Here is a 26,077-nt window from a genome sequence, read left to right as displayed (position 1 = left end):
TGATATTGTTTTTTATAATATAGTACCTTAAGTAAGTATGTAGACATACCTCTTCCTTGTATAATTAAAAGTTATAAAGTAAAGCAATCTATTAAATTTTACTTATAAAATAAGAAAGTTTCATACTTATAGTCAAAATTAGTGTTCTATGAAATCTTAATATAGAAGTTTACATAGCATACATGCTGCTTGATAGAATATTTTAATAATGTATGCATATTATCAACAATGACAATGATAACATAGTTAAAGTTGAAGTCCAAGCTGATGTAAAGTACTTTGTTTTAAAAGAAGAGTTAGCTTCCACTTAAAAAGATTCTTCCCTTTCATTTTTGACTGTAGAAAAGTGGGCTGCTGAATTTAAACATGGTCGTATATATTCCATTCAAGATGTTGAATGCTCAGTACATCCCAAAAATCACTATGACTGACAAAACCATTAAAAAAATTCAGTGCCATATTAAATTTGATTGCTGACTGAAAGTACTCAACCCTAGTGTAAATAGTTTAGAAAATAAAATATAAATAGTTTAGATTGTTAAATATTAAATAGTTGAGAAGATATGAAATAAGATCAACAGCCAAAGTGACATTTAATAAAGTTGTTCTCTTAGAGCTTTCAAGTTAAAGTTAGTTTGCTGCTACTTATTAATAACTAATGACCATACCAATTCAATGAGACACTTATATGAATAATACAGTTAGTATTATTGATTAGGTCCAGGATTAATAACTGCTGTATATTGTAATATTTATGTTACAATGAAGCAGTTTTCATTATTTTTAATTTTTATTTCTTCCTCTTGGGAAAAGAAAATATTGGGTCTTTGTTCAGATGGTCAACAGTATGTGGAATCTAGACTAGTTAAACAGTTAGAAGCGATGGGATTTTCTCGTTTTATGGCGATCAAAGCTTTAAGCCATACTAATAATGCTGTAAATGATGCAATAAATTTAATACATCAACAACCAGAGTTATTGCAAGCGACATTGTCTGGCAATATTGACAGTCCTTTTTTTAAAGAACTTATTAATCAGGTAAGCATATTGGTGTAATTCATGGTTTTTAATTATCTGCTGAATGAATAAAAACCTGTTATTTAACTTTTTTTTGTTTGTTTTGAAACAATTATTGTTGCATATTGATTTCAACCTAACATTTACATTTCAGATGTCCTGATTCTTTGAACTTTTCTTTATTTCCTTTTTTTATCTATCATTCTTCAACTACTGTTTCTGGAAAAAAATTTAAATTCCACTGATATTAAGGATGTTTTATTTTTAAGGATCCAAGTAATAGCATTTTGGCAGTTAACCAAAAGGCTGAAGCAGATTACAATATAAAAGTTTGTTTGCCATCAAAGTAAGTCACCTTTTAGAAGCTGAATTAAAGTCATAGATTGTTTCTTGTTACCTTACAGTTCCAGTAAATTAAAGAAACTTTATCACACAAAATCTCAGAACATTTTATAAAAGGATATGCAATCTTTATCTCCAAATGAAACTTTATAATTTTGTTTTAAAAGGGAAATATATTTTTTTGAAATGTAAGTTCTATGAGGGCTGTTCAGAAAGTAACTTCCGAATCGTTTTAAAAAAAAAACACCAATAAATAAATAAATTATATATATATATATATATATATATATTTATGTTATTATTTTTATTTAGCTACTTTTCTTCATAATTGCCATCTAAATTAAGGTACTTGTCATATCTGTAAACAAGTTTTTGAATACCCTCATCATAAAACTCTACTGTCTGAATTAATCCAGGTAACAACACTGTTTTTCAACTCCTCACAATACCGAGTCCTAGAAGTTAATTTCTAAATAACCTTGAACTGAAATAATCCTGAAACTTATTGTGAGACGTTGCAGAAATTGAGAAAGGTCATACAAAACAAACAACGCGGCATGCTGAGTTCAAGCATTGTTTTCTTCATGACAACGGCAATCTGCATACTGCCGTATGCACTCAACCCTAAATCAACAGTATCAAATGGGAGATGTTTAACCATCCTCCATATACAGCCCTGATTTGGCTTCCAGTGATATCACCTTTTCTCAAAAATGGAAAATGGTTAGTGACGCAATGTTTTGAAAATGACGAGAAGTTGAAAAACATTATACCTGGCTTAATTCACAGATGTTAGAGTTTTATGACAAGGGTATTCAAAAACTTGTTTACATATATCACATTTGCCTTAATTTGGACAGCAATTATGTAGAAAAATAACTATAAGATATATATAACAAATTTTATTTTTTTATTTTATCAGTTTCTGTTTTTCAATAACTATTCTGAATTTATTATCCAGATAATAAAAAGTTACTAAAAGATACTAAAAGTTAGTAATTGTATCGTATTTTGGAACCTGTTTAAATACTAGAGTACATTTCCAGTAATTTAAAATGAATAACTTCTTTTCAGACATGGTTTTCAAATAACCAGGATACATGATTGAAGCTGTACTTGTTTACATGTGTTATATTTGGAAGTGATTGTGTGCTCCTTGTGAATTAGCTACCATTTGCTAAAGCTCAACTTTCTGATTATATACATTATATATTTATATATATGGTTTTCAGAACTCTAATTTTTATTTTAAAAGAAGTTATTACAAAAATAATTAGGATTCTTTATGAAAACCTTTTAATTATATTGCAGATTAGGAGCATTTTGATCATGTTGTATAAAGAATATTAAAGCAATCTGTTGTTTTTTTGCCAAAATTCTGATTTCAACTGCACTACAGTATTTTTGTGTATTTATGTACATATAAAAAAGGATTATAGTAAAATTATTAAAGATAAATTATTCAAGAACTGTTAACAGAAATAAAAATCTAAAAATTAGATTCAAATTTTGATTGTTAAACAATCATTATATATAGAAGATAATGTAAAGTAAATATAAATGAAAGATATAACTTAAAAATGTGAATATTAATAAAAAGTTAAAAAAGTTTCTATACAATATTTTTTTTATTTTTATATCTTTGTACCTGTTATAAAAAAATAATTAAAAATTATTCAGAACGAAATACAATTTAAATTCCCCTGCTTGACTGAATTAAGCATTGTTTCTCACTTTTACAGGGTATTTGCAATCAGATGTATTATTAGAGGTTGATTATGACATAGAAAAATATCCCTGGATTGTTATTTACAATTATATTCTGTTTCAGAGCTTATTTAAATGTTATCAGATGTATATTCACTTTTAAGTCGTTTGAAATGTTACCATCAACAGAAAATTTGGTATTAATTTATAACCCAACTCATAGATACTGTACATGCAGGATTTTTTGCTACTGGACTAACATTACAATTTATCTTTTAGTCACTTTAAAAGAATTATTATACAAGTAAATAACACTTCATGGATAAACTAATATCACATGCAAACAAATGCATAAACTAGCATTACTCCCACACCTTTAACATTGATTTTTTTTATTTGGTAATAAAATTAAAATTATGCTACTGATCAAATTAGATGGAAAAACATGTAATGATTTTGCGTACATATGAATATTACTTTTAATTTGACACCTCTTCATTTTTTTATTTTAATTTTTTTTCTATCTTTCCTTCACTTGTTCGTATTACTAATCGCTCTTTCTTGTTTATTTCGATTACTTTAGGTTGTATTATATTTATTTTCATTCAGTACTCTTTCTTTCCTACCTCCAGATTGATATCAGTTAGAATTATCATATTATTAGCAAACCTTATGCATCTTCTTTTTCGTGCTCCTATACTTATTCCTCTTTCTTTTTTCTTCTAATATATTCCTTATCATATCTTCTATGTAAATGTTGAACAGTCTTAGTAAGAGGCAGCATCCTTTCCTAACACCTCTATTGAGTTGTAAGAATAAAAATTCACGTACAGCAGATATTTTAAGTAAGGTATATGTCAGAGAAGAATTTGACCAATGTGAATGGATATGATCAGTAACTCATGGTCTACTGCTAACGTAATATTATGTAATATATAGGACATTCAGAAAGACTTACAATAATGAATCATAAGTAAAATGAAATAGTAATTCTGACAGTTTTTCCCAGCAAGTGTTCAATGTGAGCACCTTTTGTCATGCAGCACACATCCAACCATAGGAGAGTTCATGCTATATTTTAATCATCATGTCTGGTGTAATAGAAATATCTCTTTCAACCCTTTTTGCCTCAAATCAAATAGATTAAATGTAGTTGAGGCCACTGGACAAAATTCTTTGTAAAACCCCAAAGAAAAAAATCATATGAGGTCAGATCAGATGACTTTAGATGTAAACAAGTTCTGTCATTGGGTCTATGCCGACCAGTCCAGCAGTTGGGGAAAATGTCATTCAGTCAATCCCAAATAGAGTTATGCCTTTGAGGACCTTGTGCACCTTATACTATCAAATAATATTCTCTGGTCCACCTTGTAATCAACAAAAGAGTCATGTACATAGCATATCTAATAAACAATTCCTGTTACGCTTGCTTGAATGAAAAAGAATGACCTCTAAACTTGCCATCAGGATATCACACAAACATTTAATTACAGGGAGTCCCTTTCGCATTGTAAGGGTTTGTTCGGATTTTCTAACCCCCAGATACAATTATTATGTTTTAACTTTTCCATTAAAATGAAATGTCGACTCACCACTTAATACAATATGATCAAGAAAATCATCATGAACCTCTTCATGCAACATTTCAATGCGAAGTTGGCACATGCAGCACAGTCAGTAGACTTCAAAGCCTATAATAGCTATAAACAGTACGGACACATATGTAAGCATTACCACACTGTAATCACCAGCATCATTAATTCACAACCAGAGCGCCTTCCTAATAGATTTTTAGGATTACATTGGAAAAACTTCCTGACACATTGAACATTTTCTTCAGACACCCTTGGTTGTCCCTTATTATTGTATCAAAAAATGATATTGTCATTTGCAAGATCACAATTAAACTTTTTACAAAATACATGTTGAACTGTACTGAAGATTCATATTTAGCAAACTGCAAAACAGAAAATTTAACTAAAACTGCCCTTTTTATTCTTTTATTGTAACCTTAAATCAACATTGTGCACCTAATCCAAGAGATATATAACAAATTATAAACAAAAAATATTTTCGTTTTTGTACACCCAGTACTTATAATTTTTAGTTATTACTTATAAGTTATTACTTTTATTTACTTTGTTATTTTATTTTTTTATTATCGATTACTATTTTCTTGTTTTGTAGGTGTCTTCCCTTGGTTATGATCCTCAAATGGCTCTGCTAGGTTTAAAAAAACATAATGGTAATATTGAAAAGGCTGTTGAAGAGTTAGTTACAAATAATGGAATAATTAACTCGATGAACTCTGGTACGTGTATTTTTATGTTTTATTGTTGTAATTTAATCTTAGTAAATTTTTTTCTATGTTGCATCACTTTTCTCTTCTTAGGTTAGCCGTGGAGTTAGTGACATCATTTTGACTCATTCCTTTCTCCATTCCTCTTCTGTCCCTATCTTTATATTCTCCAGTATCATTTAAGATGCTTACATTAAAACATCTTACCCATTAAAAACATTTTTATAATATTTTTTAGTTGTAATATATGGTGAAAAGATGTTAATTTAATTAATTTAGTACTGTTAACTTTTATTAATTTAATGATCTCAATTATTTTATTTAAAAAATATTTATACCTTATCTTAACTGATAATGGAAAATAATTGGGAATTCAGGTATACATTTACTTTTTATAATAAAGTTAAACCTGTATCTGTGTTGCATCACTGTTACATTCATATCATTCAGGTGAATATCTGTGTTATTATTTATTATTTTTGTTACTACAGATTTAAAAACCAGTTGCTATTAATGTTTTTTTTTATCAAGAAATTAATTTTGTAAAAAAATACTAACTTCAATGATATTCAAATCCAGAGCACTGTTAGATTACATTTTTTACATCTATTAATGTAAATATTAATTATAATAAAATGAGTAATTTTACAAATTGTTAGTTTTAAAAAAATTGACATTAAGTTGCTCTACAATAGTCAAAATCAGAGGAAGAGAGATGAGCATTTTCGGATTCCAAATTTTCAAAAAAATAATTTACATTTGAACATTAATTTTAATTTACAGAATAAGCAACATATATGTCCTAAAATTATTTTGAAAATGGCGAAGCAAATAGTTATTTTTTCTATAGGAATTGCATAAAATTGTTAATGTGGGGCAAATATTAGTCATTTCAGGAACGGTTTTTAAAAATTTAGAAAAGGAATGGTGTTTAGAATGTAACACTACAATAATTATTTAAAATTGTAAAATATGCAATTATTAATTGGAGAAAATGGAGATTGAGATATGAAAACCAATCTGTATGGATTTTTGTATAGCCAAGTTCATTAAGCCGTACTTAGAGAGAGTCATATGAAGTTGTAAGTTGGTAAAATATTTATTTATCTTTATAGAAATTTTAACCGATATATAAATAAATACAGAATTATTTGATTTTTTCCAATGTTCCTGTAAACAACAGTGATGTTTCCTGAACGACAACAGCATTCTTTGAATGACAATTATGATCAACAGTTAAGATTGTAATGTTAAATGGCACAAATAATACACATCTCATCAAAATCAAATCTTTATAGTACTTAGGATACACTTTGGTCAATTGCATCTTACAAATAAAACTAATAGAGATCGAAAGTTGACATCAATTTTACAAAAATAGAGTATCACACTTTTACACTTGTACAATCTAATAAACTATGACAGTTTTTAATATGCGTATAAGTATTTTTTAAATATTTATTATAAAAAAACAAAATTCTTAAATGGGTAGGAATTAAAAGTAAATAGGAATCAAAAAGTGTTTATTTCTCAAAAATATCAATGTCTTCTTGAAAATAATAAAAATTACCTCTGCCTTTTTTATGCGATTGAGGGATCGAAAGAATTTTCACGATTTGGTGAAAAGCAATATACAAACCGTTTTCTTCAATTTTAAACATCTTGGCCGAATTACACTGACAACGTAAAAAGGTGACTTTTACATCACCATCTTCATCAACTGAGGTGCTTGCAATTGCAGCATATCTATACATAACGGGGTTTTTTTCTTTTGGTCAGTACATTTATGAGCAAAAATACCATAGGAAAAATTAAATTAGGTTATAAATTTTCCTTAACCTGATCTTAGGATTTAACAGCATGAAGTTCGTTTCACATCCATGGACTCAGTCTGAAAGTGTTCACAAATTTTCTTCATCTGAGCTGCTGGTACCATACACATCATGGTAAATGCTTGCTCTATTAAATTTCAAAGACAGTGGTTCTTGAGAAACTTCCATGTCTATAGGAACTTCTGGTTCTTTATTTTGGATAGTCCTTGCAAAAGCCTCCAATGTTACTGTCTTCAAAAATCTCACATGCTGATATATCAGTACGTCCAATGCTTTCTGCCACTTTATTTTAGTTACATTCATGATTCCATGTATGGCATCCAATTTTTCAGGTAATGAGTTCTTCACAGCCTTGTTTTTGTCTTTGGTAACTTCTTGAACTAAAACCATTGACTTATCAAATAATTGATAAAATATGGAGCTGTTTGGACATCTTTTCCTTTTAAAACGTAATCATCAGCTCTCTTCTTCAGTAAGCCACCTACACCATCCATTGGTCCTTTACTGTGTCCAGGCTTGCTGTAAGTCCAAGATGCAGATGTAATTTGTGGAAAATGGTCCATCAGAGTGTTTATCCATAAGTAAATGTCTGTACGGTTTAGATACTGCGGGGTAGGACCATCTGAAAACATATGATGAGTTTGGACACCTTCTCTTGTACTTAAAAGTTTCTGTAGAATTGGCTTTAAGTGACCCCAAACAGCATGAGCCTGATGGTCAAGATTATTACTCACAGTTGCAAACGGCCAGTCTGTATCAAATCATTATTTTTCAAGTAAAAGATGCCTGTGTGGAAGGTAAGTTGGCCTTTAGATGCTCCAAAGTGTATAGACTGTATTTCTTTTGCATATTTAGTCATACAATTTTCAGCAAAACAAAATCTATTTGTACCTAAATCTGTGTCTCAACTAAAGGATCTTGAACTTCTCGCTCTGCCTTAAAGTTTTCATTCATGCCATAAACATGTTTTTTTATATCAAAAATATCTTCAGCTATGGATTTTTTCAGATCCTTCACTGAGCTTGTAACAGTAACATTTTTTAGTAAATCTTCACAACTTTCTTCTCCCCTTTTATTCTGTCTTTTTTTGTCACTTGCCACTGACAGTAATCTACTGCATCTTCATTGCTGCCAGGGTCCAATTCAATTTTTCCACAAGTCAAACATGTACCAAACATACAATCATACGAGGTACCATCACAGTTGTATGCTTGAATCATCATTGTTGATGTAGAATTGTATTCCAAATCACCCAATCTCTGTTCAGTTTGTTTAGTTTGAACTAAAAATTTTCATGTTTTACACACAAGCGCCACAATCTTTTATTTGAGATACAACCCAATATGCCTTTTCTCTTAGAAGAGTAGCATAGGACAGTTCAATTGCTGTTGTAGTGACAAATTTAGCATGTAAATTCTTTACACTATCTAAAAGCAAACGCTTTTGTTTTCCTCCTTTGATACAGTCTTTTTTACCAGGACACATTCTTCTAACATCATCTTTTTCAAAAAAACTGAATTTTTTCATGAACACTTTTACTGATCAGGAATGTTTGAGGCTTTCTGTCATAAACTAAAATATTTCGGTTGTCCTTGTTCTGCAGCAAAAGATTTTGGGCTACTTTATTAAAGCAATATTTTTTTAATTCGACTGCCACTCACGCACTTCTGAAATACCTCCCTTTCTTTAGAATTTTTCTGTAACTTTTTAGAGTTCTCTTTTAGCTGAGATACTAAAACCTCGCCAAACAATAATTTCCTTTTTACTTCAGAAATGAGAGAACAGTCATTAACTCGTTGATGTTTCTATTAGACAAATCAATCTTTTTCTTTGCTTCTCTCTCTCTGCGTGCTGTTTTATTTCTCACAATTTTTTTGCAGACTATGTTTCATTGTATATTGCTGATTTGAGTTTTTTCTTTTTATAGTTCTGTAGATCTATTTATTTTCACAGTTTTTCTTTTTAAACTTTGTGATGCGTAAGAACCAGGATTATTTTCGCTTTCATTGTTAGTTTCTGGAGGGCTATTATTTAATATATTTGCCAGCAATCTTTTTTCTTTCTATATTTCTGTGAATTTTTCTTCCATACTTTTCTCTCTTGACTTTTCTTTCAGTTATTTCACTTATAGATTTAGTCTTTCAACTTTTTTTCTTTGATAGTATTCTCTGTCTTTTTTTCTTTCCATTTCCCTTTGCTTGAGTATCATTTTACCTAGAAATTTGCATTTCCTCACATTAGCCTTTTCATGTTGTCTGAAGTAAGCTGAACTGTTATTGTTTATCTGCTTTTTGGTCTTTTTTTATTTTTATCTTTCTCCATCATGTCACTGAAACAAACAAAATTTACATAAAATAACAAAATCAAATACTTTTCACACTTGTAAAGATCAAACGTCATTCTGAAGATGAATTAATCATTCCAGGAACGTGCATCATTGTCTAAGTACATTCCAAAAATGACCTTTTCCCGAAATGAAAGAACCTTTCCCGAAATGATGATTTGACATAATGATCATCTTTATATTGAAATAACGCCATCTTGAATGGTTTCAAGGTTATCAATTAAGATACAAAATATTTTAAAGAATATCACAAAACACGTAATGTTATTGGCAAAATAAATGAAAAATGGCGTTCTTGTAATGATAAACAATTGAAGTATGCTACACAAATGATGAATTGAAAAGAACTTACCAGAAAAAAATATTATTGAATACAGAAATCACTAAAATATTGACTTCTTTGTTGACAAAACTTCACATGACTGCTCACTAGCACCAACTAGCATAACTAGTTACAACATTTGGCCAAACTATGGGTATATTCACAAAATGACTTTTCAAATGTCAGAAACGTTTGAAAATGCAATAAATCTACAATTTTAATAATTTGAGCATTGTTATCCTTAAATAATAAAAATATGTCATATTAATGTCTACAGAGCACTGCAAAAAAATTGCATGTTCCATTTTATATCGTTTTAAACTTAAATCATAAAAAATTGTTTGTGGACGCGTTCCTAAAATGACTTTTTAAGTATACTTAAATGAATACTTTTAATGTATACTTTAAATGTACTTTTTAAGTATACTTAAATACACTATAAATGACTATAAATTATTATAATGACTTAAAGTGCTTAAATTATTTAGTGTGCTAATAGTTACAAACAAAATGTATGATTTGAAGAACACTTTGTAAAATTTAAATGTAATTTCAGCATTAAATTTTTATCCCAAAATTAATTCTTCACCTCTCTGTTTTTGATCCATTAACATAACTTCTTTTGGGTAAAGTTTGGTTGACTTATGAGATTATATTGTGGTTAATTTTTACATTGCTGTTTGTACCAAATTGAAAAAGTGTTCTTTATGTTATTGTTGGATTATAAACTAATAATTTTTTTTATGTTATTGTTCATTATGTTAGTAGGTAGTAAACAGCAACAAACTGCAGTAAATCAGTTAAAAAAGAAGCAGGGAGAATCTAGTGAATTTAGTGATAGTAATTGCAATAGTAATGACATTGATGATAATGCCACAGTAACAAGTGAGTTTTTTTTTTATTATACAAGGGTTATTTTTTTTCAAGGTCCGATCGGTCACGAAATTAAAACCACACTGAAAATAAAAAATTTTTTATTTGTAACAAGTACTTACATAGTTACGCTATTTCTCTACATAGTCGCCACTCCAATTTAGACATTTGTCGTAGCGTGGTACCAACTTTCCAATACCCTCGTCATAGAACGGAGCCGCCTGTGTTTTCATCCATGTTTCTACGCTGGTCTGCAGCTCGATGTCTGTGCCAAAATGTTGTCCTCCTAGCCAGCGTTTCATGTGAGCAAAGAGGTGAAAATCGGATGGAGCCAAATCTGGGCTGTATGGTGGGTGATCAAATACTTCCCAACGAAAACGTTGCAGGACCTTCTTTGTTACAGCTCCAGTGTATGGCCGAGCCTTGTCATAGAGAAAGACAATGCCTGATGACAACATTCCTCTCCGCTTATTCTGAGTTGGCCTTCGTAGACGTTGAAGAGTGACGTAGTATGAGGCTGCAGTGATGGTCGTGCTACGTTCCATGAATTCCACCAAGAGAACTCCATTCCGGTCCCAGAACACAGTAGCCATACACTTTCTGTTGGAGAAGGTTGCTTGAACTTCTTTGGTTTACTGGGAGAATGAAAATGCATCCACTGTTTGGATTGTTCTTTCGTTTCTTCAGTTTCGAAATGGACCCATATCTCGTCCCCTGTGACAATTTTGTTCAAAAAATCTTCTCCTTCATTGCAGTAGCGCTGGATAAATGTTAGGGAGGCATCCATTCTCATTGTTTTCTGATCGTCAACAGCATCTTGGGAACCCATCTCGCACACAGTTTGCGGTACTGAAGTCTCTCACTCACAATGGTGTAGAGAGCTGACCTTGAAATTTCAGGAAACGAATCACTCAATACAGAAATTGTGAACCGACGATTTTCTCGAATTGCCTCATCCACTCGCTCAATAAGATCATTGGTTGAAGCTCGCTTCCTTCCCTGACCACCTGCATCATGAACATCTGTACATCCTGCACCATTGTCGCACTTTGCTGTCACTCATTGAAGTTTCACCGTACACATTACTTATTCGTCGATGAATTTCAGCTGCATTACAACCCTCAGCCTGAAGAAATCAAATTACCACACACACTTCACTCTTGGCAGGAGATGCTATTGTTGTAGACATGTTTGCGTGCTAGCTGCATGTTTAAACGAAGTGATGCGGCGTGATTGAAGGTCATACTAGAGACACTGAGCAACACATATGCGCAAAGGTTCATCTGATTTTTGCGCGGGTTTTTATTTCACGATCGATTGGACCTTGAAAAAAGAATAACCCTCGTATATTATTTTTTCAAATCATTCAAAAATTTATTATTATGAAATAATTTAATATATTTACATTATATCGGTTAACATTTATCACTTAAAATACAACAAACAGTAATATAAGGAAGTATAGACAACAACTCTATTTCTAGAATAAATTGAATTTTCAAAATATTATACTTATTTCTAACATTCAAAAAGTGCAATTGGATAGTTTCTCCTTACTGAGCTTGGCATTTATGTAAGAATCAGTGTATACACCTCAGTTAGCTTTGTTGTCTAGTTCATTGATGTTTTTAACTTAGCTATTGTTATTGATTTTAACTAAATATCATGGATTAAAAAAATCTGAATCTTCGTTAAGTTTCAGATTCAATTACCTACAGTACTTTTGTGACATGATCTAATCCATAAATTTCAAAAGTACTACAAGAAATATTAATCTTTTTAATTGAAAGATAAGTTTATAATTATACATATTAGTCAACCAAATGAATTGAAAATATTGCTTTAAAAATCTGATATCAGGTACGAGGAATTTATTTAAAAAAACTGTTAGGTTAGTTTTTATATTATAATATATATAAGATCTAAAGGTGGGTCCTCCTACAACCTGCTCCTAATTGCCTCCTCTACTCCACTCCTATATAACCCAGCATGCGGAACATGTGTTACTGGTTGCAACAAAAGTTAGTTCTCAAAGTGATACAGACTTGGATTTATTATTATTTTTATTTTTTTATAATATTTTATTCTACCATATTCATTTATTTTTGCTATTATTTATTTATTTAAATTTGTAATTTAATTATTAAGTATTTATTTCATCTGTTATTTATTCTACTGTATTTATTTTTTATGAAATCATTTCATGTTTTATGTTTATAAAATATTGTATGAATTAATGTTTTAATTGATTAAATTAATATCTCTATAGTATTCATAATTTTTTTTAGAATAAATTTAATAATGTTTATAGTTATATTACTTTTATTTACATTTCTTTAACACTTTATTTTTTATATATTTTTTTTGTACAATTTAATCTTGTAGTTTTGTAAGCCTATATAACTCAAAAGAATATTAGTTATTGATGCGTACATTTTATTTAGAAATAATTTTTGTAAATAATTACGCCAAGTCAAAGAAAATCATAATATTATAGCCTGTAATAAATAAACAACTCATTTCATATGTTTTGTATTATGTCATTACTTCTGTTTATTTATAGCAAATCCTTAGTTTAACATACAAAAAAAACCATATGCTTTCATGAAATAAATAAATTACCAGAACATATTTTGTTACTACAATAGTAACATCATAATTAGATAGGTGCAAGTCATTGCAAATTAATTGATGTGACTTTTGAAATACACTACTTCAGCTGTTGGTGTGAGGAGAAGTCGCTGAATGATGTTAAGAGCAATAGAGGGGATGCCATAGTCTACTACAGACCCACCTTCAGATATTACATACACTATAAGTTACAAGTGTTCATTCATACATTCATAGTGTCCTGCCATTAGGACAGATCCTGTCACAGCTGCTGCTCTCCACGTTAATCTATCCTTTTCTAAACACTTTTTTTTTAGCATATTTTTTCTTTTCCATAATCCAATCCATCATTTGAAATTTCTTCTTTTTCTTCCATTCACCAAACCTGTCACATCCACTTATAAAATTTTTTTTCTCATACAATGTCCTATCCAGTTCCGTTTCCTATATTCAATCACATTTAGCATTTTCCCGTTCTCTCCAATTCTCCTTAACTTACTCATGTTACATGATCTTCTCATCTAACATTTATTATTCTGCACCACACACATCTCAAATGTCTCAATTCAGACAAATGCTTTTTCTTATCATCCAAATTTCAGCTCCATAGAGCATTGCAGTAAAAATCTCCAAGAAATTTAAATTTTGAAACTTAGAGCCATTTAAATTGATATACAAAAGTAATTTCTGGGCCTATATGCAATTCATCAGACATCTGTGCATTACCAAAGTTTTCCACCTGTATAGAAACTTTAGCTAGACATTTTTTTTTTTTTTTTTATAAAAAATAAATTGCCTTTTTTCCAAGAATACTATATACCAGATAAATATATTGTGTTACTCCATTGAAAAGCTTTACATAGATGAAATCTTGATTGTCAAACTGCAAGTAGATAATGGTACTGCATAAACCATTCATTCTAAATACTCTTTGCAAGAGGTTTTGAATTTCTGTTTATATTTAGGAATCTGTTTCAGTTTTTTATTATTTTTTTATATTTTATCACGTAAGCTTTTCTTTTAGAAAGCAGCAAAAACAGTTTGATTATATGTTAGTCAATATAGTTTGATTATATATTAATTGCTCATAGATAACTGGAAATCTGAAAGCTGCTATATATACCTAAAATGGCTTTTGTTATTTAATGGACTTTTAACTGTAATCTCTGAAGTATATCTTTAAGGCTAACACTTTGCCTAGAAACAATAATAAACTTAGCAATACTTTAAGAGCAGATTATATGCCTGTGTCATTTTAATAAAATTGTGAATAAACTTATTTGATGTTTCTTTTATCTTTTATAAGTGTTTTTTTTTTAATACAAACATGATTTATTTTTATTATTTTAAATTATTATGTTACAGTTATAGAAATGAGTAACAAACTGAATTTCTATAAATTAAAAATATTATTGTATGGATAAATATGGAGGTAGACTGTCATGTAGTATTGTGTTAAAATGAAAAAAAAAACATGTGATTTATCTTATTTATAGTTTGGATTTTGTTTCCCTTAAATTAATAAAATCTAAAGTGGTAGACTATGGTAAAATGATTAACAACGTAGAAAATTACAGCTTCTAAAAATTAGACAGATCCAACACTTTACTTAATCCTATTAAATGACTTCCAATTTAACAAAATAGATATATGTTTAGAACAGAAAAATAATTTTAAATTAAAATTAAGTTAGAAATTGAAATAACTGTGCATGAATGTTTAGTTTAATTAACTAGAAAAAAAATCAAATAGTAAGGGTTTCAGATGTTATAAAAAGTTTGAAGTCCTGCATTGAAGAATTAATAAGCATATTGTACAACTATATTTAAAACTTTTATCAAAGGTGCAGAGAGTGCTTTAATTTTAATTCTCTTCCTGTATCTAATTAATAAACCACACCCAAACAAACATTTTGGGAGGATGGAAAAAAGGCAGGTTTTCAGAACCTGTTTTTTTGGTTCTTTTAAAATTAGCTACTTGTTACTTAGTTATTTTCAGAAGAAAAAATTGTTGAAAATTAATGTTTTCTAAAATCCTTACTAGTTGACAAACTATATTATTACCTTCATTGTTGATTGGGTAGTAACATACTTTCCCATCTTATTTAATAAAAATAACATGTTTATTACAACATATATATTTATTTTTTGATCATTTATTTTTTATAGCAGATAATCTGAATTTTAATAATATAAATGTGAACATTAATGACAACTTAACTCAGCTAGTAAATGCTGTAAGTAATTTTGATAACACATTGATGCAATTTGCAAATCATTTTAATGGTAAGTGAAAGAGGTAAAAATATGCTATGTTTGCTTAATGAATTTGGATATAGTGTTGGATTAACCCTTTATTTTTCATAAAGACTGTGCTATAAATAATTTAAAACAGCTAATTTTTTTATTCAATTATATATTAACAATAATCTAGTTGAATCTTCTCTAATTCAATCTTTTTATGCTTTTTTAATGACATTTCCATGTATTTTAATGCAGTTTTATTTTAAATCTCTTTTTTAAACGCTTTAAATATTAAGTGAATACCCAATCTGTTTTCTTCCAGTGCTAAACTCATTTACCATAATGAAAATTTTGATTAAAATTCTGAAAAATATTTCCACTGAACCTTTTTTATTCAAATTTTATTCCCTTAGATATTTGACCTGAGAATTATTTATAATCAACTTTAGAAAAAGATGAGGTTTTCAATTCGATCCTTACGATCCTTATTGTTTTTTTTTTTTTTTTTTTTATTACCAACATTCAGTGTTCATGTATAATTTTGTAATGGTTGAACCATTTTGTTTTTGTTTGAAAAGCAATTTTTCCTGTTGGTCCAATGTAAAGTACATCAAAGTCATCTAAGAACGTTTTTAGAAATTAGCAAAAATCAAAAAAAATTATTTGTTGCAAGGTTCTGATCCTGAAGTTTGAAAGGTATGCTGTGTGTTTCTGGGTGGGTTAATAAATAAAAACTTTTGCTTTAATTAAAAAAAAAAAACACACATCAACTAGGCAGAGCTCATAGTTTATGCATTTCTGCCAGTGATCTATCACCATTTAATTTGTTTAGTACTCCACCCACCGGGTTGGTCTAGTGGTGAACGCGTCTTCCCAAATCAGCTGATTTGGAAGGCGAGAGTTCCAGCGTTCAAGTCCTAGTAAAGCCAGTTATTTTTACACGGATTTGAATACTAGATCGTGGATACCGGTGTTCTTTGGTGGTTAGGTTTCAATTAACCACACATCTCAGGAATGGTCGAATTGAGAATGTACAAGACTACACTTCATTTACACTCATAGATATCATCCTCATTCATCCTCTGAAGTATTATCTAAACGGTAGTTACCGGAAGCTAAACAGGAAAGGAAAGAAAGAAGTACTTTAGGCTCCAAAGAAAATCCTTCTAAGATTTTCACTTCATTTGAAGCAACATACACTTGACTTTCACAAAAATCTTTTTGCCATCAATTATAGCTGTATTAGGTATAGTGCCTTGTAATTTGTGTACCACTACTACAGCCTATAATTAGCGGAGCCGTTTGACATTCAACATTCCCATATCTTTCAGTGGGTTTTTACTTTTTTTTTGGATAATTATATCACCATGTAAACTTCAAAGTTAGTGTGTGGGAATATGAAGTGGAAATTTTGTAGCATATAAAAAACACCATGCCTGACCAGGATTTGAACCCGGTACCTCCAGATGAAAGGCTGAGATGTTACATTTTCTATCAAGGAGATCAAATTGGAAAGTCACAATGACAAGCAATATTGAAATCGCCATCTGCATTTTTTGCATGATAACCAATGGTGTCATCATCAAATTGAATTAAAATAGCATCTTTCTACTCACCATCTTCTGACTGGTCTCTTCTAACAGCTGGCCATTTGAATTTCTTGACTATACACATACCTTCATTTACAAGACTGTTACTGTCAGATATGTTATGGTAGAACATTACTCGCAACTCTGTAGCTAGTTTTATTGAGTATGAAGGACATCACAATTATTGTTGACATAGTTTGGAATTACATTTGATGTTTTTTCTGTATGTAGCAGCTTCCTGGGATTCATCAATTGTATGTAGCTACTGTCATTTTTAAGAGAAAAAAAAAAAACTTTTTTTTTTCATATATTGTACTGAAAAGGAAAAGATGATCATTTTTCCTAGAAGTTTGCATTCTGGTCATTTCTTTAGGTTAGCGCCAAATTATAAATGAATTACAATTACAATTAGATTACAAAATTACAAGTGTACATAATTTGTTTGAATTTGGCATCAACTTCAAAAAATAAATTTCAAAGATTGGATTGCGAGCGTAGTGAAAAATTATTTTTTCCTTCTATTGAAATCATTTTTTTTTTAAATAGTTATTTGCTAAACTTATCAATATCCATAGCATGTAAATTAATAAAATAAATGGAAAACTTTATAATTTGTATTTAACCCTATCACAGTCTTTCACAAAAACTAATATGTGGGTGAATAAAATTTAAATGGTAATTTGCTAGCTTTGAGCCGGCTTTGTTAGCTCCTTCACTCTTTTCTGTCGTCAGTACAGCCATGAGTGAGCAAGAGGTTTCGTTGTATGTTTTATAAGGTATAATCTTAAAGTTTTTAACCAATGAAAACATTAAACTTGCGGAAATTTTAATTTGTTTAAAGGTACCTTGTTTAGTGGGTATCGGCTATAGGAGTGCTCAATCCATTATCATTGATCATCTTGGCTTTAGAAAAATTAGTGCTCAATGGGTTCCAAAGTTGTTGACCAAAAATCAAAAATAGGTCAGATTGGAGAGATCTGTGAGAGACTTCCGAATCGATTTTGGCAAGAAGGGGTTGATTTTGAGGCATATCATCACATGTGATGAAACATGGGTCCATCATTACACTCCAGAGTCAAAAATGGCGAGTAAGGAGGAGCAAAGGAAGGATGAGAGGTGCCCATTGAAGGCCAGAACCCATCTATCAGTTGAAAAAATTCTTGCAAAAATCTTTCTTGACTCTAAGGGAGTTTTACTCATTGATTTTCTCTACAATCAACGAACTGTGAATGCAGCTTACTATTGTCAGCTGCTACAGTCAACAAAAGCTGAAACAAGATGGGGTATGACCATCAGAGATGTCATCCTTCTCCATGACAACACTAGGCTGCATACTGCAATTTTCACATGGGATAAATTTGAAAAAATGCACTGGGAAACCCTTGACCACCCTCTCTACACTTCAGATTTGCCTCCCTGTGACTATTTTTTGTTTGTACCCTTGAAAGAATCACTTGGAAGGGAACAATTTGAAAACAATGAAGATGACGAGGAGCACATGCGCAATTGGTTGACGACTCGTCCTCAAACCTTTTGTAAACAGGGAATATTCAAGCTTCCAAATCATTGGCAAAAGTGTGTAGTTTGTTCAGGAGAATATATAGAGAAATGATGAAGGTATGAATGTGTATATTATTTATCAATAATTTTATAAAAAGAAAAATTGCCATTTATATTTGATTCACCCTCATAGTAATGAGAAAACTTGGAAAATTTAAAACATTTTTTTGTTTTAAGATAGATAGTGAAGATTTTTCAGTTTTTTATACTGCTACTAATAAATGTTAAAATAAAACTTACCAGCTGAAGTTTTACCAAAATTCACGTAGAATATGATAGTTATCATATCCCAGCAGAGCCTATCCTTTATTTGTCTAATTTTTTTTTTTTACTGAATCTCCCTTACTTCACAAAAGCAAGTCAACATTCCATATATTTTCTTACCAAATTGTTAATAAATTACCATGACAAAACACAATCATCCAATCATTTGTATAAAATTTTACTCTAGTTTTATTTTTACTTCTTTACACTTGGGAGATCTCAAAACATCAAGATGTGTAAAACAATCTAAATTACAACCCACTATAATACTTACCTTATTTTAAGTATTCTAACTATAATCTGTTATCTGTAATTGCCAAAATAATAAAACTGAAAGTGGGATATTATCTGTGGAGGATAATTTTATAACAAAATATTAGGTTTATATGTTTTTTTAAATTTTCATCCTGATAAAATTCTATTTCTAAACATTTAAATTTTATTTTATCCATTGCATGGGACAATAGCATGCGACATAGCAAAACAACAATTTTTTTTTATAATACAGGAATAGTTATTGGTTTTCCTCACTGCTTCATAAGTTTACATTTTGGTTCATTGCATGTTAAAATGCTGCTTTTATTTAATCTTTTGGTTACATTGCTTACTAATATATTTATATTATAAATATGTATAGCTGAAAAATATGTATCAGTAGTAATTACTGGTTTGTGTAGTAGGTTTACGATGCTCAGTTTTTCTCAGCATTTCATTCTTTTATATATATATTATATATATAATATAATAATATAAATGAATGAACATCAAGGATTATAAGTCAGCATTTTTCCTTGAATCTGCCAAAGTAAAAGAATATTACTTGTATAAAACCTGACTGAGCTAAGCAAACACTTAGCTGCATAGTCAGTACACTTCTTTGTTGAAATAAACATGATTTTAATGATATCTTGTTGACTTGTTGACCACAAGCTGATTTATTGAAACTTGCCGGTAATGGGTATGTCAATCTTCACCATTTACACAGCTGTCAATGTGTAGGTTCTGAGATTCAATCCCAAGCAGAAAATGAGCAGTATACATTGACGGATTACAGTATTTTACACAGATTCATAGAAACTTAAAAAGTTTTCTATTTTTATCCACAGTCACTATACTGAAAAAGAAAATTACTGAATTAGCATATTCTAGCTGCTTTAATAATTCCTGGTTATATTATATTAATGAAAAAAGTTCATATTGACATAGATTTGAAGAAATTCTTTGTATTTTTAGTTACAGCTAGTAAAAAATTTGCTCTGATTTCTAGTCCATCAATAAAATGAAACTATAATGAAATTGTTGTCACACAGCAACCTTTTTTTAAAGATTGCATTTAATATTGAAATATGTGTAATATCTGGGAGTAAGTGAAATTTATTTGTAAATTAATACTTATTTCATGGAAGAAACTAAGTTTATGCCTATATTTCAACAAAGCTTACTAGTATTTCTTCGTGGATAGTTTGTGTTTTTGTCATAAATTACTAAAGTAAATCTTAAAAGACTAATTTATTATTATAGATACTTCAGTTGATCTCCCATCTAACCACCAATTATAAAAATTCAACTATAAATTAATTTTATGTTACTCCTAAATTATTGAAGTGGTACATATAGTTAACAAAAAATAATTTTTTAGTCATTGCTAGAGATTTTTTTCCATAAAAACTTCTTAACCCCAATTCTGTAATTTAAAAATATGTTTATGCTACAATTTTATGTTACTTCTAAATCATTAAATTGTAAAACAGTTGTCATAAATAAACATTATAGAATGTAATGTTTTCTTTCACTTTTATTATGTTCATTGTGAGCTTAAAAAACTTGTAATAATACAGTCTTTGCTAAATAAAAATAGTAACTTATTCTTTAAAAATAACAATACCCATCTTTACCTAACTAGTCAACAGAACTGTTTTCATATAATTCAACACATCATTTCAACTTATAATTAATAGCCATGTTTTACTTCTGTGGCATTGATAAGTTTTTGAACATATTAAAAATTCTCACCAATTTATTTAGAATACAATTAAAAGATTTTCTTTTACAGAAACAATATTACTGAGTCAGTGAATCTCATAGAAAATTCTTTTTAAAAAATCATGATTTTTCTGCATCCCGTTCAACAATTTTTTAATTGTGAATTGTTTTATAATAATTTTTTATATCCTATATATTTAAATTATTTACATTTTAAATCATTTTTATGGACTTTAATCCTTTGTATATGTTATTGTATAATTTATCTTATTATAGCATTATCTATTTAAGTACCAATCAGAATAGAAAATTATTTTATAGGGAAGCGTACTTTTTACCAGTTGCAGTGTTATATTTTTTGTTGCCTAATTTTTTCTACATGAATTTCTTTTTTTATTAGATTTTATTTTACAGATATTATGAGGCTTGTTTTTAAAGTAATATCTGTTTTGAATCTGCCACCTACATACATGATGTAAACAGACTGCACTTACATAGTTATTTCAATCAACTGTCAGATTTTAGCAACATTAATTTTGTAATTTTATTGTTTATGTTCATCCATTTGTAATGAGTGCTACAATCTGTGATCCTGCAAAGTGTGAAGTATATGAAATAAACCAATCTTTGGCAATTTTTTGCAAAAAACAATTCTGTGGCTGAAATTCACAAGCAAATTTGTGATGTTTACATGCTGAATATTGTAAATAGTGCTAAAATAAGACAGTCATGCCATTCATTTTAAGGGTCAGTGAACAACCTTCTTGTTGAAGAATGTAGCGGCCAGCTATATTGCAGAACATTAAAAAATCTTAGAAGAGCTAAAAGGATTTTGTTTTTGCATGATAATTCCTGATTGCACACAACATATCAGACAGTGAGACAGTCAGAAAAATTTAGTTGAAAAATCTTGAATCATTCTTCCTATAGCCCTGGTTTAGCTCCCAGTAATTTGTTTTCTTTTTCTTCATCGTAAACAGTGGCTTATATCATAAAGGTTTGACAAATGAAAAAAATGATGTTACTGTGTGGTTTAAGTCAACTGATGGCAGAATTTTTTGAAGAAGAAATAAAGAAGCCAGTGAAATGCTATGAAAAATCTGTTAAAACTGAAGGCAGCTGTATAGAAAAGTAGTAAATAAATGTAGTTTTGCATCAGTAATAAAGTTTGTTCATATTTTTTAGTTTTGTTTTAATTTTACAATGGAGTTAACTTTAAATATATGCCTGATGTATTTTTATTTTAACTTTTTTTGTGTTAGACTTTTATTTATAGTTTCCATGTAATTTTTTTTCAGTTAAAAATTTATTGAATCACTAATGAATACCTGTAATGCTACCTGGGTAGCATTTTATTACACCAGCTATCTGAGAATTAAAATACTTACACAACACCACACATAATTTACCTTTCTCCAAATAAACATTAACGTTATAAATACTTTTTATTATATTAGAACAATGAAAATAATTTTCTATTATTTTTTGTAATCTACTTGACAAGATCATTTTAAAATTTGACTTAACCCGAAAATTCTTTGCCTTTATTGGGAATTCAACCCAAACCAAAGCCTCTGGACCAAACCCAAATCCAATCTCAGTGTTTATAAAAAAAAAAATAATGTTGATTGTTTAAATGTTTTCTTCTTTTTTTCAGGTGATGGTGCAATACCATCTACATCAATGAATCCGCAATCATTTCTTAAACAACATTCAAAAGAACAAGAAGCTTTTAAGCGGTTTTCAGAATGTATAAATACTGATGTCGATGATCATTTAGATCTTACTCTGGAACAAGAAGAACAATTTTTAATGCAGTATCTCTCTTTGCTATCATAATTAATTAAAAAAATAAATAAAAGAAGAGAAAAGGCATTTTTAAATACTATAACATGTTCATGTACTATAAAATGTTCAGTTTTAATGATTTTTGTCTTTTTTTTTTAACTTTTTATATTTCTGTATTTATATTTTCTCTCCATATGTGTATAGCGAAGCAGTATGATGTATGGTTATTAAAGAAACCAAACTGGTTCTATAACTAAAATTTATAGAAAAAAGATATTGTTAAAATTTTATCTTCTATTCGTACACCAGTACTGCTGTTGTAACTCTCAAAATAGTACTCTAAATAATCTTCTAAAAACCTTTTCAACAAGGCTCATGCGAAAAGTTTAGTTTAAGTATATAATTATGTGTGTAAGTTTACAGATTTAATAACACAAAAATACTTATTAAAATCATTGTGTACAAGTTTAGTACATAAAGTCTGTATTCATAACGTTCAAGCTACGGAGAACAACTACACGCCTGCACTGCTGGGAAGTGACTGCTGTTTCCCGTAAATCGTTGCACTTCCCTCCACTCATTCACAAGAATCTCCAACATAGTAGATACTTCCTTAACTGATTTAGGAATGACTTAACGATCAATCACACCAAATATTGGGGAAATTTTAATGTGAAATTCATACATAACACTGATAAACATAATTTTTGTTTCCTAACATGCGATACATGATTTTAATCTGTTTTTTGATGCTGAAAACGAATATGAACTCAAAATCTTTCTATCATCCACCATTTTTGAAAAAATTTTAAATTTTTATTAATGGATTTTTTTTTCATTTTTCAATGAATAGTTAGCATTTTAAGCTACTAGACATTCTTGAAAAAATAAATTATAAAAAACATAGCTGGAACATGTTTAAAAGTTATAGCTATTTTGTTAGGCATGTATATACTAAGTACACATGTTTCCTTTGCGAATGGAACATCCGAGGTAGGGATAAACATTATGTAACCAAAGAGTGGAAGAAATGAGACAACTTAACTTCAAATGGGAAAAATATTATTCATGAGCCCTTAGTTGAATCCAAAAAAAATATTTTTTTACCCCGTCTCCATATCAAGCTAGGACTAATGAAAAATTTTAATAGCAGTGAAGAAGGATAGTCCTGGATTTTTGTACATCAGGCAGAAATTTCCAAATGTAAGTGAAGGAAAAATTAAAGAAGGAATATTTGTTGGTTCTCAAATAAGAGAGTTGGTCAAAGATTATGTGTTAGTGTTAAATAATGTAGAAATTGCAGCTTTGGCTTCATTTAAAGATGTTTGCAAAACTTTTCTTGGCAAACAAAAATCCGACAAGTACCACCATATTGTTAATCAACTTCTTACTTCATACAGAGCTATGGGATGTAATATATCTTTGAAAATGCATTTCCTCCACTCGCATCTGGATTTTTTCCCAGACAACCTCGGAGACGTAAGTGATGAACACTGTGAACATTTCCACCAAGTTATTTCGGTCTTGGAAACCCATTCCATTTGGTGATGGAAAGCCGTTATAAAGGGAAATAGAATACTAACATGCAGGCCAGTTACTGTTGGACATTAATTCGGGATGTGCCTGAGGCTATTTATAAAAGAAAAGCGTCAGCAAAATCATTCTAACACAAGTATGGCATTGCAAAATTATAAATTTTACAGATTTTAACTATATTTTCCCTTAATTTTTTTTGAAGCGTAATTTATTTAAAACTAAGGGTAATAGAAAAATTGTATTTACAGATCTGTATTGTACGCAATAAAGCAGTTCAAGATATGGTATCACACTTAGAGAAACATTAAAAAAAATTTTGTCTATCAGTGTAATTATTTGAAACAAAGAAAACTCATCATATTATTATTATTATTATTATTATTATTATTAGTAGTAGTAGTAGTAGTATCTCAGTAGTAGTGGTAGTAATAGTAATAGTTTAACCTGTTTAAAATTATAATAAAATATTTCACCTGATTTATAACAAATTATATAATTGTTAGATTTTGCATGTACATATGTATTTAGTCCAAACGTAAATTTAAAAAAAAATACTCTTACAATCTAAGGATCCTGAATTATGATAGAAAATATATGTACTTCATTTTTATTCATCGAAGAAAAAATAAATAAGGTAACTAGGTTTTTAAGTTTGTTCATTTTTGTGCTGTTAGTTAATTCTGTATCTTCAATAAAAATTAAGGAAACCTTTTCAATTGACTTCTCTTTATTTATCATATCGGTTTTCTGAGATATTTTTTTTTCAATCACAATCTACAAAGTTTAAATACTTACCATCAAGACACAAAAAATAAACAGCATTTAAAGGGTAAAACATTGATGTTAACCATTTGGTCTCTGTATGAAAATAAAAAAAAAATTACAACGTAGAAATTTTATTTGTAGTAATTTTTCTTACTTATATGAATCTGATTAATATTTAAAATCTCATCAAACATTAAAAATAGCCGAATCGCAGTTTACTGCTGCTGCCTGTCAGATAAAAATTTATTCATTATAAAACTAATTTTTGTTTGTTTAAGAGTTAAATCTTGTCGACCAAAATAAGTTGATGATACATTTAAAAAAAAAAAAACACATTTTATTTAAATGGAATCTTAGTAAAAATTACTTTAATATGGTCTATATTATGAAGATTCCTGGCTTATACATAAGAAATTGGTTGTTTTTATATGAAATTTACATGAAAAATCATACATAACTGATTATCTTGAATGAGTTTTTTATTTTTTTTTTGCTTGATGAAATTCGCTACAGAAACTCGAAGCTTGTGTGTAGGAATATGAAATGTAATTTCTGTAGCGTATGAAAAATGCCATGCCTGACTGGGATACAAACCCAGGACCTGTGGATGAAAGGATTATGTATTATTTTTAAATAATAAAAAAGAAAAGTTAATAAATTATGATATTTATAAAAAAACAAAAATTTCATAAATAATATTTTTTTATTACACCCAATATTATTACAGTTTTATATTATACTAATAAACTAATGTATTATATATATATATATATATATATATATATATATCTTTTGCTTTAAAAAACGACTAACTTTTATTTTATTAAAATTAACACCAGGTTATAATCATAATCTCATTATGATCGTATTCATCTACTATGTCAACAACAAAGCACATAAAGTTTAAGTAGTTTTTAGAAATGTTGCTTGGTTACTCCAGATGAATACTTACTAGTAGTTGTGGTTAAAATGGTAGATTACTGGATAGATCACACAGAATACT

At 29.1% G+C, this 26,077-nt stretch overlaps 1 protein-coding gene across 1 annotated transcript; it reads left to right on the top strand.

Annotated features, from left to right (window-relative positions):
- Window positions 1-882: 882 nt before the first annotated feature.
- On the top strand, window positions 883-24,929 carry LOC142330694 (uncharacterized). Its single transcript, XM_075376141.1, has 5 exons — window positions 883-1,038; window positions 5,254-5,377; window positions 10,632-10,748; window positions 15,515-15,631; window positions 22,643-24,929. Exons 1-5 carry the CDS (start codon window positions 883-885, stop codon window positions 22,822-22,824), a joined length of 696 nt encoding a protein of 231 aa, XP_075232256.1. The 3' UTR covers window positions 22,825-24,929.
- Window positions 24,930-26,077: the final 1,148 nt, after the last annotated feature.

The sequence above is a fragment of the Lycorma delicatula genome, chromosome 9 (genome assembly GCF_047948215.1).
Source record: "Lycorma delicatula isolate Av1 chromosome 9, ASM4794821v1, whole genome shotgun sequence".
In the NCBI taxonomy this organism is placed as follows: domain Eukaryota; kingdom Metazoa; phylum Arthropoda; class Insecta; order Hemiptera; family Fulgoridae; genus Lycorma; species Lycorma delicatula.
This window is presented reverse-complemented; position numbering and strand designations above follow the sequence as displayed.

Excerpts from the sequence above, each read along its gene's own strand:
- LOC142330694 (XM_075376141.1), top strand. The coding sequence starts at position 883 with ATGGGATTTTCTCGTTTTATGGCGATCAAAGCTTTAAGCCATACTAAT. Across the intron at positions 1,039-5,253 it reads TTAAAGAACTTATTAATCAG|GTGTCTTCCCTTGGTTATGA; the intron begins GTAAGCATATTG and ends CTTGTTTTGTAG. Across the intron at positions 10,749-15,514 it reads TGATAATGCCACAGTAACAA|CAGATAATCTGAATTTTAAT; the intron begins GTGAGTTTTTTT and ends TATTTTTTATAG.